This window comes from Sminthopsis crassicaudata, chromosome 5 (genome assembly GCF_048593235.1).
Source record: "Sminthopsis crassicaudata isolate SCR6 chromosome 5, ASM4859323v1, whole genome shotgun sequence".
NCBI lineage: Eukaryota > Metazoa > Chordata > Mammalia > Dasyuromorphia > Dasyuridae > Sminthopsis > Sminthopsis crassicaudata.
Genome location: NC_133621.1, coordinates 83,906,004 through 83,922,651, shown reverse-complemented (window position 1 = coordinate 83,922,651; position 16,648 = coordinate 83,906,004). Strand labels below are relative to the sequence as shown.

At 34.2% G+C, this 16,648-nt stretch overlaps 1 protein-coding gene across 2 annotated transcripts in view; it reads right to left on the bottom strand.

Annotated features, from left to right (window-relative positions):
- Positions 1-16,648, bottom strand: part of LMBR1 (limb development membrane protein 1) — a 170,655-nt gene that overhangs the window by 22,815 nt on the left and 131,192 nt on the right. For both annotated transcript variants that reach the window (XM_074267320.1, XM_074267321.1), the window contains exons 10-15: positions 15,673-15,753; positions 6,537-6,613; positions 6,050-6,127; positions 2,013-2,086; positions 1,669-1,759; positions 293-359 (exon numbers count right to left, since the gene is read on the bottom strand). In XM_074267320.1, the coding sequence (XP_074123421.1) occupies positions 293-359; positions 1,669-1,759; positions 2,013-2,086; positions 6,050-6,127; positions 6,537-6,613; positions 15,673-15,753 (468 nt within the window). The remainder of the gene's footprint in view (positions 1-292; positions 360-1,668; positions 1,760-2,012; positions 2,087-6,049; positions 6,128-6,536; positions 6,614-15,672; positions 15,754-16,648) is intronic.

Genomic DNA, 16,648 nt, shown 5'->3' with positions numbered 1-16,648 from the left:
GTCATGTGAAAACATTCATATAATTTGATGAGACAACACTACCATGTGAAAAATGTTTGATCTTTACATTAGAAAGTTGCTGGTCTTATTCCTATCATTTCCAGTTCCTTGCAGGTCAAAGTGTGATTATATAGGAAGTGAATATAAAATAAACAAAATAATGATGATGTGTTTCAGGAAGTGATCAAGTCTTTAAGGAAAAAATTTGTAATTAAAGATCACATGTCAAAGTGTTAACCAAAGCTTTCAAAAGTAGAGCGAATTTTCAGTTAAATTTTTCAGCTAAACTTACCCAAAGTTCTTGACATCACAGGTAGTGCAGAACTCAAGACCAAAAGTGAAACACAATTTCCAATTATCTGTTTCAGGAAAGAAAAAAGAATTGATAGTTAAATACCAGGTGAAAGAAAAATTTTATTAAACTTCTAGAAAATTTGTAATCTTGTATAATTTGTTAATGAAATTTTATAATTTTAATATAGAACTGAAAAGCCAATAAGAAACCCTTTTTTTCTGAGTATACATTTCTGAATTCCTAAAAGGTATTTCAAAAATACCATGTTAAAGCTATCACTTAACTATCACTTAAGAGATTTTTTTAAAAAACTGATTTATGGAAGTCAGTACTGATTGTGAACTCGATGTTAATTTTGAAAAAAATTGGTGTTAATTTTTAAAAATTTATATATTCACTTAGATGTGACCTATACCAAAAAAAAAATCAAAACAGCATCAAATATTCTACATTAATTTCCACTAACTTTCTCATTTCTTTAGTACCTATAAGACTTAACAAATAATCATAGGCACAAACCCACATATATTCTACAAATTAATCCCCCATTTATACAAAGCTTTATTATCTCATATTTTTAAATAAAGGATATTGTTAAAACAGACTTTTATATTAAAATAATCAGAAAATACTAGCATTTTTACACAGTTAAATTAGATGTTATGCCTCTCTTAAGATAGATCTAAATGTGTCTTCCAAAAAATTTTAGCAAAATAAAATCAATACTTTTAGGCTTTCTCCAGAACTCTTTCCAATAATCAAATAAAGCCATCCACATGAAACAATGCAACAGGAAAATGTTAATTTTTCTTCTCAATTTGTTATTACTTTAACAAAATGTATGGACATTTTGTTTGAATTACTATATAAGATTTTATTTTTTTGAAGCCAGTGTCAAATTGGGAAAGTCAAACTAATTTCAGGTGGCAAAATATAACTGAATAGAACCCTTTAGTCTTATTTTAATTATTCAAATTTGAAATGCTTTGTCTCTACTACTTGTAGCAACTAAGTTCTTCAGATTTCAAACAAGCTCCTGAAGTACAGTTAGCACAATCAAAGTTACTCATTAGCAATACGTTTTCATTGAGGGGTCTGGGGGGGGGGGGGAAAGGAGTCCTTTCACTAGCTTTTCTATAGCTGGTTAACAAGCTCTGCTATTTCAGGCGTTTTACAAATGAATGGATGCCATCCAAACTAAACAGAGCACATCCTTTTTCCCACTCATTCAGCATTTTGAAAATCTTCCAGTTTGTGTTTGCGCAGCTTACAAACAAATACTGATCGCAGTAAATGAGCCATTCAGGGCAATTACTAAATAAAACAGTCAGTATGTCTTGGGTGGCAAATCACCACCTCAGTCTTTACCTTACCTTTGTCATAGTTGTGTCATCCTTCCTGGGAGTAAAGCTCCCAAAAAAGCGGAGGCTGTAGAAGCCAACGACAGAGGACACCATAAGGTAACTGTGAGAATCAAGGAGAAAAGCTCTCCAAAGGAATGCAAGTTTCACTTCGGTTCTCAGCAGTCTACGAAAAGCCTTAAGAACCAAAGGAAAAACAAAACAAAACAAAACAAAAAACACTTCGAGTGCTTGAGAAGGATTGTGCTGGTCTATTCTCCCCTTCCCAGGAAAGTGTCTTAGTAAACTACCAGTGTCCCAGAAAACTAGACAGAATACTTGCTAGCAGACAGAATTCCTACTTTTAAAAAGGATACAAAATCAAAATTATTTCAAGTGCAGCTCCCACAAAACCAAAAGTAGAAAGGGAAGCATTTCCTATGCCAGGCCCCTAGAAAGAAAAACATTAAATCTTTTCAAAATTTCAGTGGTACAGACATTTAGTTTTTCTAAATTTAATAACTTTGATACATGTTGGACTTTTATAAAAATGATTAATTTTTTGGGTAAAGAATATTTCAAGGACAAAACAGGACATTTAGGATACAGCTTCTTTGTTTCACTCTTTAAGATTTTGAATTACTTCATAATACTTCAGACATAGCATGCTTAATTAATTCATTTACTTATCATGTAAGGCGCTCAAGTATTAACATACTTTTAAGAGAAAAAAATGGTTGTATTGCTATTTTAGAAGAAATTGGGCCTGGGAAGAGAAATTATTGAGGGCAAAATTAATAAAAACTAATATAATCCCACCATGGTAGATTGCACAGTCACATCTGAAACATATCACATAAATGATGCAATTTAAAATATGAAGCACCATGCACATTTTTTGTAACAAACAAAAACTCCAAAAGCAAATAGGTATGTCCAATTTGTTATTGTACTTTAAAAAAGAAAACAAATTTGCTATTTCCCAAAGCTTTCTTGAGACACAGATCAAAGACTTAAAAAAAGAAATATATCTCCCTGTCTTAGTTATTCAGAAAATACATGAAGAATACCTCAAAGCATATCCTCAACCATAATATAAATTTTTAAAGAAGAAGGGATTATGTCCATAATTTAAGAAGCCAGAAAACAACACCAATATTAAAAATAACAGAGACTAGTCAATCAAAAGAAATTCAATGTTTAAAAATGGGAAAAACTATGGAGCCAATTCAGTTTGTCAAACAAGAGAAACATTTTTACAGTTAACAAAAAGGATTGTTCATGAAAGTTTCTATACCAAGAAACTGATTAGCCTACTTGTGATTTAATAGCGACTATTAAAAATAGTTCATGGTCTTTTTAAAAAAGGTTTTTTTAAAAGCCTCATAATGAAATTTGAAAGTACAGCAATTCTGGGTAATGAATAAAAGGGAGTCTCCATATGAAATCCTAATGCAATAATCATACATGGGAGAGAGAGAAAAGAATAAAGAGAGTTTGGGTCATATTAGAAAACTCAATTTATGTTAACAATAGGATAAAAGCTAAATGTCACATAAGCAATCAAATATAAATTTAAAACTAATAAATAAGTCATATTTGAATATAAATACAACAGTCAGGTTTAGTTAAAAATCAAGGCGTAATAACCATGATACAGACTAGGAATCTATCAGCTTTCCTTTAATCAAACCAGGATAGAGAAGAAGGAATTTCAGGAACTATTTAAATGATGGGGGGAAAGCAGCTCAGTTGTCTGGGAAAGGGAACATTTCAAAATTCCCATAGCATAAGTGGGACAATGTCCCTCTGCTGCTCAAGAAGCTTCAGTGACTTCCTATTGCCTTTACAATAAAATACAAACTTGGTTTTGGCATAGAAAACTCTTTTTTACACTCATGACTCTGAATTCCTACAGACTAATATCCTATTATCCCAATTTGTATCCCATCACCATATCCCACTGAAGGTGCCCTTACATAGTATTTCATACACTGCCTTTGGACCAGCTGTCCTCTTCATCTTGTTATGTTCTCTCTTTACTCAATAGTCTCTTAATATTCCTAGTTCCCTTCAAAGTGCAGCCTCTTACATAAAGCCCTTCCAAATTTCCTCACAGACCTTCTGTCCCTCTGATTTCTTGCTTATATATTTCCTTCTTACTTACCTATATGCATATTACCATGCCTAATTCTCCCCACCCTGAAAATAAGGTCTCTAAAGGCAACTAGAGTGCTTGCTGTTTGTCCCTGAATTCTCAGCATCCAGCTCATGCCAAACATGCAAAAGAAACTCAATGAATTTTTGCTGAGCTGAACTGAAAATAGCAAGGCTAAGGAAGAGGTCTGGAGAAGAGTGAATTCATTCATATACACCCATTCTTCTTCAATGATCCATTGGATCTGTGACCTTAATAATGTGAGTACTTAACATCTACACTTTCTTACATTTTGTAAGACTGATGCATGCCATGTATATAGTCTAAATGCTAGGGGCCTTCTTCTGGGCCTCTTAATGTCAAGTAGGGGATAGCACAGTCAGCAGGATGTCTATCTGTAATCATTCACGTTTTACATCTTTCTGTATTTTTTATGGTGGTATTTGCACTCATCATTGGTAATGTGCTAAAGATTATATATATATGTATATATATATATATGAAATGTACATATTAAACATATATATATATATATAAAATGTATAGATTAAACATCACTCCAGTGACCTACAATGTTGGCTCTTTACAGATTATGATATTTTCTGACTTGCAATTTAGAACACTGGTAGAAAAACTGATATTCAAAAACAGGTTTTTGTTTTATGGAGAATTCTAAAGTTTTGTTGTGTTTTTTTAAGGTATTAATTTCCCAAATGCAATCTAGCCCTCTTCCTCCTATTAACTCTAAATCCAATTCAATATTTGCCTATAATGTCCATCCAAGACAGAGATATTGATGCATCAGCTCCGCCCCTCCATTCAGTAACCATTTATTGAGCCCATATATAACATATGCAATACTTAACTGACTACTGTGGACCTGCTTCTCTCTAAGAGTACAGAAGGAACATTAAGAAATGAAATAGTCTAGAAACTTTATTGGAAGGCTTTGTGTCAAGTTAAAATTTTAAACTATCTACTATGCAGCAGCAAAGTGTTATAATAAAAAGAGGACAATAGAGTTGGAGAACTTCAAACAATTAAATTTGTTTTAATAAATATTTACTGGGAACTCACTATACACAAAGTATTATGGAACAAAAAAAACTAATCTCTGCCCTCAAGAAGCTTACATCTTCAAGAAAAAGCTTTGAGAGTAGAAGTTAAAAGTAATGAGAAAGCCACCATTATAGTCAAAAGAGTTCTGAAGTAAAAGAAACTGAGTTGAAGTCTGGTGTCCTTGGGTAAGTCAATTAACCCAGACATCTTCATCTATAAAATGAAAGGTTTAAGGTAGATAATTCTGAGGTTTCCTTTAACTTCCTATACTTTGCTCCTAATACAGGCTAGGAATTTCACAGTGACCTCTGTCTTTAGGTGATAACAGTAGGGACGGAAGTGAAGGAGATGAAAAAGTAACAGGATTTCAAAGTTCAACCACTACAATGAGCAAAAAAATATTCAGTGATTCCTTTTTAAAGCAGCCACTCTGATAATAATTTTAATGATACTGTTTACAAAAACAATAGAAATATTGCTTATCTGAGTGATAACTAGTGATATTAATCAGTACTCATATAATTATTAAAATCTCTACAAATAGGAAATTGTGTGTTAACCTTTATCTAGTTGTGTTAAGTATCTTCTATATTTTCCACAAAGTGTTAAAAAAGACTAAAATTAGTGGCCAAGTTCTCGAAGGTTCAACCATGTTAGAAAGATCCAGTAACAGACTAAGTAGTGCACAGCAAAGAACAAAAAAAAATTTATAAGAAAGCAAAGAAAACTAAATACAATGTGTAGTATTTATTAGATAGGCTTTCTTGAAATGGGAAATTGTGTCACATTTTGAAGCCTCTCATAGTCCACTGTGCACATAGCAATGATTTTTTTTCTATTTTGTACTTAAGGTTTAAATAAACAAAAAAAATATTTTTTTAAAAAAGAAAAAGAAAAAAACTAAGTTATGTTGTCTTTAAATGTCAAAATAAATTTTAGACTTTCTATCTAAATATAAGTCATATATCTGAATAAAAATGATACCATTCCAATAAAAAAAGTATACTGGGAAAGAAGGCTAATAATTGTAACAGGCTATGAAAAGTTCTAATTTTTATACAAAGAAAAAGATATTAGAATTCTCAATATATTATGTTAAATAGATAAAAACTTTTTTTCAGTTTTACTGTTTGAAATACTCCAAGGACAAACCCAGGTACTTCTGTAAAATAAAAGAGTGGTGAAGTTTTACTTTACCCTCGATCCTTTTGGCATTGCAGTTTCATCAACCAAGAGGCAAAGAATGTTGCAGGCAACAAGCAGGACTGAAATAGACTGGAAATAACAAAGAGGATGTTAACTGTGGTAGAATAATATTCAATTAAGCTCATTTTCATCATAAGGCAAGACAGCTGATTTTACAGAACTTTCTTCAAGCAACATATTAAGCAAAACCTTTTGAGATAATTGGAAGATATCCATTACAAGTGAAGAAATCTGAAGCTCCCAAAGATCTGAAATCTACATTCAGTTTGTGAAGAAAAACTTTTGGCATGCTGAATAAGATAGATACATCCAAACTCTTCAAGTGAAAAGATACTTTTATTGAAAAGAATGCTAGTTAACTACACTTTTACTTAAAAGTTACCTACTACAATTCATTTTAGAGCCAATCTGAAAATAAATGAATGAATGAATGAATAAGCAATGTCTTGCTGTTCCCAAGCCATAAAGAAATTCTTACTGTTTCAATCAGAAGAAGAACCATGACAGCAGGATACACCAAATTTCGTTCCCAAGCTGAAGCCTTTTTTCGTCTCTCTTTTCAAGAAAAGAATGAAAAAGAAATGTAATGATTCAATTTCAGTATTCACTGTAATATTTGCAGTTGATCATAGATAAAGAAATTGCTTCAGGTTTCTTTCAACCAAGTTATGGGATAGAAATTAGAGAAAAATTTTCCCCCATTCAACAACTTGACCCTGTAATGACTGATCTCTGAAAACATGTTTAAGGGTTTTTTCAAGTCACCATATTGAAACAGAGACATGATTATTTCCTTTAAAAACTACAATTCTAAAAGCAGCATAGTCTAATACATGAGCAGATAACCCAAAACTTGTTAATCATTGGTAACTTTTCACATTTCAGCTCATACAACTGACTCAGAGCTAATTCTCCTTTTCTTCAACTAAAGAGATTCATTCCTTTCCATAGAGTATAGCAAATTCATTTTCTAATTAACTTGGGAGATTAGCTAAACCAAATAACAACTGAAAAGATCATTTCTTCACCAACCAAAAGAAACTTAGGACAAATTGCACACTATAACTTTTCAATTCAATAAATTTTCATCTTACCCTACCTAATCAAATCCAGGATAAGGTAATAATTAAGAAAAAGGTCTATTCTCACCCCATACAAAAAAGTATTTTTATATCATAATTTTCACTAAAATAAACCCATGAATACAGATCTTTATGAAAATCTTTCAAATGCACTGATGGAAGGAAAAGTACTGTTTCTTTATATATTTTTCTATATTATTGAGCTATCTGTGGCTTTTTAAGACAAAAAAGGAAGGGAATGTTTAAATGATTTTGGAAGAACATACATGGATGAAGTAAATAAAAAGTCTCTCCCCTTCTACTCCTTCCCATCAAGGAAAATCCCTCAACTAGGTTTGTTGTACCAGAGAAAGGGATAATCACAGCCTAAGACTTAATCAAGAATTAAAGAAAGGTGACTTCTTACAACTCTCTCCTACTGCCAAGGAAAAGGCTTTTAACTCAGTCAGCCAATAAACATTTATTAAGTACTATGTGACAGATGCTATGCTAAGTGCTTGGAGATTAAAAAAAAAAAATAAGTCCCTACCCTCAAGGAGTTCACAATTCAATGGTGAGACAAGAAAATAGACATGTACAAGTTCTATGTAGGATAAAGAGGAAATTATTAATAGAGGGAAGGCACCAGGGGGAGGGCAGGATATGTTTGGACCTGTACTTTAGAAAATTCCTTTATCACTGAATGGAGCATACAGTGGGGAGAGATTTGAGGCAAGCAGACCCACAAGCAATCTATTACTACAGTTCTGACATGAGATTATGAGAACTTGCATGAGAGTGATGGCAGTATTAAGAGTAGGGAATGTACCCAAGAGATCCTGTGAAGGTAAAATCTATACACTCGCGCAACAAATTAGATAGGGGAGCTGAGGATGTCTCCTGGATTACCAGCCTGAGGAACTACACTGATGGTGTTGCCCTCTATAGTAATAGGAAAGATAGGGATGAAGAAGATTGCAAAGGGAGAAAGATAATGAATTTAGTTTTTTAGACATATTGCATATAAGATGTCTACTGGACATTCATATCAAAAAGTCTGAAAAATGAGATTGGAGATCAGCACACAAGTAGATTTGAAAATCAGCAAAGATACAGTAATTAAATCCATGGGAGCTGATGAAATCCCCAAGTAAATTAGTACTTCAGAGAAGAGACCTTGGATAGAACTCTAAGAAACCCATGTGGTCAGAGGAAGTTATCTGGATGAGAATGTAGCAAAAGAATCTGAGGAACAGTTGGAGGGGGGGGGAGAATGAGGAGAAAGTGGTGTCCAAAAAAAATCTAGTAAGAAGAGAGTAAAAAGGTGATGATTAACAGTGTCAAAGGCTGAATAGAGAGGTGAGAAAAAGGTCTGAAAAAAGGCCCCTGAATTTGGCAATTAAGAGATTCTTAGTAACCTTGGAGAGAGCAATATTGAAGGAATGATGAGGCTGTAGATCAAAAAGAGAAGGAAAGGTGAGAAAGGGAAGGCATTTGTTATAAATAGCCTATCCCAAAAGGCAAAAGAGCTACAGAATATTAGTTAATGAGGATGGAAGAATCAAATGAAGGTTGTTTGAAGATGAGGGAGACACAGGCATATTTGGAGCAGGCAGGGAAGTACCTGTAGATGGTGAGGGATTTAAAATAAGCCAGACAACGGGAATCACAGAGACAATTTGCTAGAAGAAATGGGATGGGATGGGACTGATTGCTTGTCCATGTAGAAGGGGTTGTCTTGGCAAAGAATAGGGCCATCTCTTTGTATGAGACAGGGGTTGTAGAGAGTCACAGTCAGTGGGGAAACTCTAGGTAAGGTATAAGACACTTCAGCCCAAGGGAACCTGCTGACAATGTCTGGTTCGGCTCCCATTTCCCCTAATGGCTCTCAGCCTTCCTGAGAAGTCAGGGGGTGGTGACAACCTGTGTTGAGATTGAAGCAGAGTGATAGCAGATAGAAAAGTGGTACCAAACTACATACAATAACAAGTTGTTTATGTGGTCCCACGTGCTCTGTGTTGTTTTTGTTACATTATAAAAAGGGGAAAGTCCTTGAAATAAATGGACTCTATTTTTCCTAATTTCCTCAGGAGTCCCACCTCATCACCTCTCTACTAGGAAGATACATTTAATCACCCTGGTGTGGGGGCAGGATATAATAAGGGGTGAAAGAGGAGATAGTGGCAGAGGGTATTTGAGTGACACGAGATCATGAGAAGCAGAGAAGGAGCTCCAAGTCAAGGTCCCAATTTTTTTCAATGAAATATAGCATAAGGTTCTCAGTTGAGATGGGAGGGGGGAAGAGAATCATGTGAAGTTTTTAGACAGATGAAAAAGATTTAGAAAAGCCCCTGTGGAGAATGGAATAATAAGTTGATAGGGAAGCTATGGCAGGATCACTTAGCAGTAGTAAACCTCAGTTGAGGTTTCATAATATAAAGCTGCAACAGACCCAGTCAGAAAAGTTGTAGGGTTTTCTCCTTCTTTGTTCATCATTTTATGTGTAGGAACAAACGCTACAAATGGTGGGAGTCCTCCAAAGCTGAGGCTCGGCAGAGCACAAGCACTGATGTGACAAAGGAGCCAGAAACTAAAAAGAGGACAGTATAGAGTTGAATTAATCCAGGTGGGGGTCAAGATGAGGAAAAGAAGAGGGACTGAGAGTGGCCATGGTATGGGCAGAGGGGTTTGTATAGGAAAGCAGGAGGAGAAAGGGGAGCCACGAGATAAGGGCTGATGAGGGAGCTTCAGAGGTCTTGAGTCTAACATGGAGGCATTTGTGAGTGATGGTGATATCTGGGACTGTCCTTTGTATGTGGCCGAGGTAGGATGTAGGCCTGGGAAATGGGGAGATCAAGGAAGTCAGCAGCTGGGTGTTGGAAGGCATTTCAACATATACACATCATCCACTGCTATGAGAGCACAAGTCAAGGAGAAGACAAAGACTACAGTAAAAGTACTAAAGTCCTTAGAGAAAGAAGAGGGTCCTGCAGGTCTGTAGAAAATGTGGATTACATGAACTTCAAAGAAGCAAAGGTTATTGAGTCATGGGGGCAGGGAGAGTACCCAGAAGTCTTGATGGGGAGCAAGGAGTATTCTAATTTCCCCACCTCAATTTCTGAACTCAGAGGTACAGAGGAAGAGAAGAGGATAGCCAAAGAGGGGGTGTCATTGCAGAGGTCAAAAGATACAAAAAATGGAAGACAAAAAGCCTTTAGGGCAATTCTGTTGCCTACATACAAACAATTCATAGAGCATGGTGGAAGGGACAAGTAGTTGAGATTTGGGAGTGAGAGGGTTAATGGGGATAGGAATAATGAATCAAGTAATAGGAAATGGGGAATAAGTTTTGAATGATTACCTAAATATGTTCAAAATGGTCAACCTGGACAAAGTATGATCAAGTATGAATTGCATTCAGTCATTTTTCCAGTCATGTCCAACTCTTCATTGACCCCATTTGGAGTTTTCTTGGTAAAGATACTGAAGTGGTTTATCATTTCCTTCTCCAGCTCATTTTATAGATGAAGAAATTGAAGCAAACAGGTTAAGTAACTTACCATTTAGGGTCAAGCAGCTAGAAAGTGTCTAAAGCCAGATGTGAGTTAAGGGAGATGAGTCTTCCTGACTCAAAGCCTGCATCACCTAGCTGGCATCCTATATGAATATGCTAACCATTAAATGGTAGACAACTTTCTCCTTTCCCAAAGGGCTGGACCAGGTATGAGACTGCAGCATGAGATTTCTCTTCTCCTCCCTCTACTGGGAATGGGAGGCAGCAGCAGCAGCAGTGTAATTCCCACTTGCAGCCACCTTTCCTCTTCCTTTTTTATCAGGGGACATACCCAGCAGGAGATGGAAGAACATAGCACTTTACCTAAACTCTTCTCATGGGAAGCTGGGGATCAGGTAAATTCAAAAAGAAATATAAGTCTTGCTGCATAAGGAGAGATCACCTAGTCATGTCCTGATCCATGAAACCTTTCTTCTTCCCCTTTTCTCAAGTAAGGCTACTCACAACAGAAGGGATAAACCTTGGTGCCCATGATGAAAGAGAAGATAACAGGACAAAAGAAGAGACCCTAATTAAGTGTGACGCAGTAAGACAAAGACAAAGAAGACCACCTAAAGCAAATTAAATGTCTTAAATTTAGTCTAATCCCCAGTATATTAGGAAACTTAGAATTTACCTTCTGAGGTCTCAGTAACTGCTGAGATATCTCTCTACACATGTCTACATCTAATCAAATATTTCAGGACCCTTTGACCATCTGGAAAAGCTAACTATTAGGAATTATATACAAAAAGTTACTAAACTATGCATGCCCCCTGACCTAGGAATACTCAAAAGAAATCAAGAAAAAAAAGAAAAAGGTCCTGTAGATATGCAAATATTTATAATTACTCTTTTATAGTGGTGAAAAAAACAATTGTAAACCAAAGGGATGTCCATCAGTCAGGGCATAGATGAGCAAATTACAATATTTAAATGTGATAGAATATTGTTGTTCTGTAAGAGGTAGGAAAATCAGTAATTTCAAAGAAACACAGAAAGACATATGCTAATTTCTTCTCTGGTTCTCAATTTCTTTATCTATAGATTGCACTTAATTTAGCTAATCTCTAAGGAAGTTAAATCCTCATTTTTTGCTTGTTAGGTTTTTTTAAGCTTAAATAGGGAAATAATGGATAACTACTCAATAGTAAAAGGCATAAATTAACAAATATTTTACTATTTATTATATCAATTAGATAGTCTAACCAGCACACAACCTTAGTGCAGCCATAGAAAAAGTAAAAACCCATAAAGAAATTCCTGTCAATACAATAAAAGTCAAAATAGATGCAAATAAAGATCTATTGAAGAATCTCTTTCAGCTACTCAAAACTAAACTATAAACCTGCTTCAAAGATAAGCAGGACATGCTGCTTTATACCTGTTGTTTTCTCAGTTGATCCTCACAACAAAAAAGTTCTAGATTCACCAGACTCTTGGGCTCTAATCTATAAACATAAAAGCCCTGTTCTCTTGGAAACCTTTAGTATAGGGAGGGACCTGGAAATAAGTTTAGAAAAACAAAAGTCCAATTTTTATCTACCATAATGTTTAAAACATTTCAAGGAATAGAAATACCATTTCTTCTACTTTTTCATTTAAAAGTGACAAATATAACTATTTTAATATCCTAATTTTACCTATAAACTTATATAACTCAATAATGTTGTTTGGGGAGCAATGCTGTAATGTTGAAAGATCACACAACTTGAGTCAGAGACCCTGGCTTGAAGAGAACATAAGTACCTTGAGGACAGGAACAGTTTTATGTCTATCTTTGAATCCCATAAATCTATCATAGTTCCTGGAACATAGGAAGTACTAAATAAATGTTTCTTGACTACCTAAGTTTTAATTCTGCCATTCCCTTAGCTAAAGTCTAGTAACTCTTTTAGACCTTAGTTCCATTATCTGTACAAATGACTTTGAAAAGATATACTAAATCACCTATAGGCTAGGAATCAAAATAAGTAGTAATGTGAGGAGTCACTGTTTACTAGTGCCCTTCTGAGGAGATACTACCTAAAAACAACTTAATTATTTCAAGATCACACCTTGCATTTATATTTCCTATTTGACATCCTATATTCTTTTCCTTGACTATTAGAAAATATCTTTTCAGTAAAATGCATGCATATATACATTATATACATTATGTGTGTGTATGTGTTAGAAATCTTTTCCCCACCAAAAGGATGTTAATTTGCCCATAAATCTAAAGGGAGACAAGAATAACATGGCAAGAATGGCATGCAAGAATAAAACAGGGCACTAGAATAACAAGAGAGGGGAATTGGGAACTCCTGGGAAAAGTCATCTCACTCTTCTCTGCCAATCAACTATATGTAATTACAACTAATCCTAGAAAAGAAGGACTTTGGGTGTTGCCATCATTACATTATTGTGGTGGTGGTTTATTGCACTCTCAAAAAAACACCATGACATTAGGAAGGTGATGCCATGGCGTGCAAGTGAATTGGATTTATAGGAGGGAGGGCTGTGCAAGGTCACCTACCTTACTTTTCCCTCCAGAGCCACCTGGTCCAATAGCCAGATACAAACCAGGACGACTGAAAAATAGTCCTAGATGCAGTGGGAAGCCTTGGCCTTTTTAAGCTATAGTCTTCAATGGGAGTCTCAGTCTGACTGAGACTCACTCAATCAGTGAGGCTGTACCTTAATCAATTGATTAAGGGTAGAGAGCAAATGAGGCAAAGGATCTCCTCTTTCACCAACTACAAAAAAATCTACTTAAGTAAATAAATGAATGAATCTTGGAGGGAAGACTCTCAAGGGTTTCCACTGCATATAGCTGGGATAGAAGGGAAGAAAAGGTTATTGGACTTGAGTAGACTAAAGAACTAGGAGGTAAGAGCATGTGATGTAGCAATCCCTGTTCCCACTGCCTTTCTAGTCTAAGAGGCAGCATAGCAAACTGGAAAGAGGGCTAGATGCAGAGTAAGCCCTGGATTTAAGTCTCTTCTCTCACTTTTCCTAGCTGTATCAGAGGACAAGTTATTTAATTTCAGTTTCATCAACTAGAAAACAGTAATTACAATTTTACTCCTACATTACAGGGATCATAAAATAAATTTATTCTATCTTAAGCAACCAAAGTTTTTACCACATTACACTTGTACAAAATATTCTTCTAGGTAATTGCCTCTGTTCTTCCTTATACTTGATATGCAAAACTTTTTTGAAAATATTTATCCTTTTCATAAATTAAAGAGCACTATTGTTAACTTCAGATTTCCTGCCTGAATTATCAAGGCAATTCAAGATTATATCCCCTAAATGTCATCCAGAAAGGTTAATATTAGAAAGTGAAACAGGGAAGGAACTGAATTCAAAATCTAAGACAATATGCTTGTCCATATATCTTTCATTTTCTCATGTATCAAATACAAATATGGATATTATACTAATCATCATTTTAAAATTTTTTTCTATTTTTATCTTCAGTCATTCCTCACAAATTGTTTCCCAACCAAAATCCCATCTTTTAGAACAAGTCTTTCCCAAACCCCCTTAATTCCAGTGTTTTCCCTATTATTTCCTATTTATTCTGTACATAACTTGCTTTGTATTTATTTGTTTGCAAGTTGTATTCCCATTTAGATTGTTGCTCTCCTTGAGGACAGGGACTGTCTTTTGTCTGTTTTTACAACCCTACTGCTCACCACAAAATAAATGCTTAATAATAAGTATGGGTTGATAGATTGGTTCAACATATGACAATATATTAAAATAAAACACTTAAAACTTTTCTCTGAGTAAAGAAAACAAATCCCACACTAGGAAAACCATAAGACATATAAAAAGCCTATTTGCTATAGCTCAGAGATATGAAAATGACTTCTACTTCTAGTAGCCATTTGATTTTAACACACATATCCAATATGTAAGAATACCTTGGTATTACAACTACGTAATGCAGATAGCCTCAAATTAACAATTAAAAAAATATTTCCAGGTTGCAATACAAGTAATATAATGAACCTTTCCTTTCCCTCTCCCCAGCCTGACCCATGCTCCATCCCTCTTTCTCCTGCATTAATCCTTCTTTGGTTAATATATATTTAGATACTATATCCCGTAGCTCTATAAAAATCTCAGCTAATTTTAAAAGTTACCTCAGCCCTAAAATCCATGATGATAAAGAAAGAAATGATCTATCTTGGAAGGTCTGTGAAAATATAGAAACACTAAAACACTGTTAATGGAGCTGCAAATTACTCTAACCATAGGGCAGCAAGGGGGCTCCACCAGCCCTGAAATCAGGAGACCCTGAGTTCAAATCTAGTCTCAGATATTTAATACTTCCTAGTTGTGTGACCTTGGGCAAGTAACCTAATTGCCTCAGGAAAAAAAAAATTAACCATTCTAGAAAATAATTGAGAACTATGTGAAAAATCACTTATTAGAACTTATAGAATATAATATTACTCCTGTGCATACTCAATGGAGGTAACCAAAATAAAGGACACATATAAGTCAAAATATCCATAGTAGCATTTGGTTTTGCAGTAACAAAAAATTATAAACAAAGTGGTGACCATCAGTTGGGAAATGATGAAGCAAGCTGCAGAATATAGTTAAAAACAACAAATATGAAGAATTCAGAAAAAATACTGGAATACATGTAGAAATTAGGCAAAGTAAAACAAAACAAACCACAAGAACAATATCTAGCCATGATGCCAATGAACATAATAGTAAAAGGAATTTAATTTCAAATCACAAGAATCAGTCTTGGTCTTAGAGAAGAGATATGGAAACACATTTCTTTCTTAGCTTGGCAGAAAAGTATAAGAACAGAATATGGCATATAGTGCAAATTCATCCCACTATTCCCAAAGAAAAATCATCTGACATCTTTGGTCAGAGTGACAGCTTTTAACATTCCATAAATTTTTAACTTTTAATTGTTTATCCAATACAATACTCTTCATTAAGATGCAGTAACAAGCCACTATAGTGAAAAAGTTAAATACCTAATTTTGACTTCATTGCCTTCACATTGTCAAGTTCTTTTTCCAGTTCCATTACATTATACTCCACTGAAGAAGATAACCCTGTTCAAAGAAGTAATATTTTAGAAAAACAGCAAAATAAACAAATGAAATACATAAGATCATCCTTTGAAACAATACCACAAGGTATATAGTGCTTATATTCAATTAAAATCAATTGTAAAATATTTCAAATGCTGATAAGTTCTTCCACATCTTGGTTTCAGAATACAAGTATTTAAGATTATTTAGAAAAAAAATAGATTTTTTTCTTTAGCATTCTAAATATATTACGAATATATACGAAGTCTGTATGTGTCCAAGAAAATATCACCTCTTTGCTGGAACTTATTTCTATGTACTATTTTTAAAATTTCTTATTTTTATAGTAAGAACATTAAAACTACAAATAGTGCTTTAGAAAACATGTAACTAATCATTAATGAATTGTTATTTAATATCAGTATTGTTCACCATTTATTAAGCAAGATTTTATAAAATAGTAACTAGTACACATAAGTGTATGAATTCTTTTATGTCCCATTGCTGTTATATATTATATTATATAAAACTGGGTACTTTATCTTTAAATGAAAGTTTTAATATGGATACTTAATTCCATTACCTGGAACTTTTCTTTAATAGATTTTTAATGGAAAAGCTAAAACATGAGATCTGAAATGAAGTTAAGATAATGTGATCTATACTATTTTAGTAATAAATACTTTTCTTGCATTCTAGTTATTTAAAACTTCATGGTAATATTACTTTAGGAAGAAGCGTGCATGAGACAATGGACAGAATACTAGATTTAAAGGCAGAAGAAATGGGTTCCAATTCTAGCACTTCCACTTGTTACTATGTAATTTTAGGCAAGTCATCTCACTTTTCTAGGACTTAGTTTCTTCAACTGTAGAGTGAATGGATTCAACTGAAAGAACTCTAAGATGCTATCTAG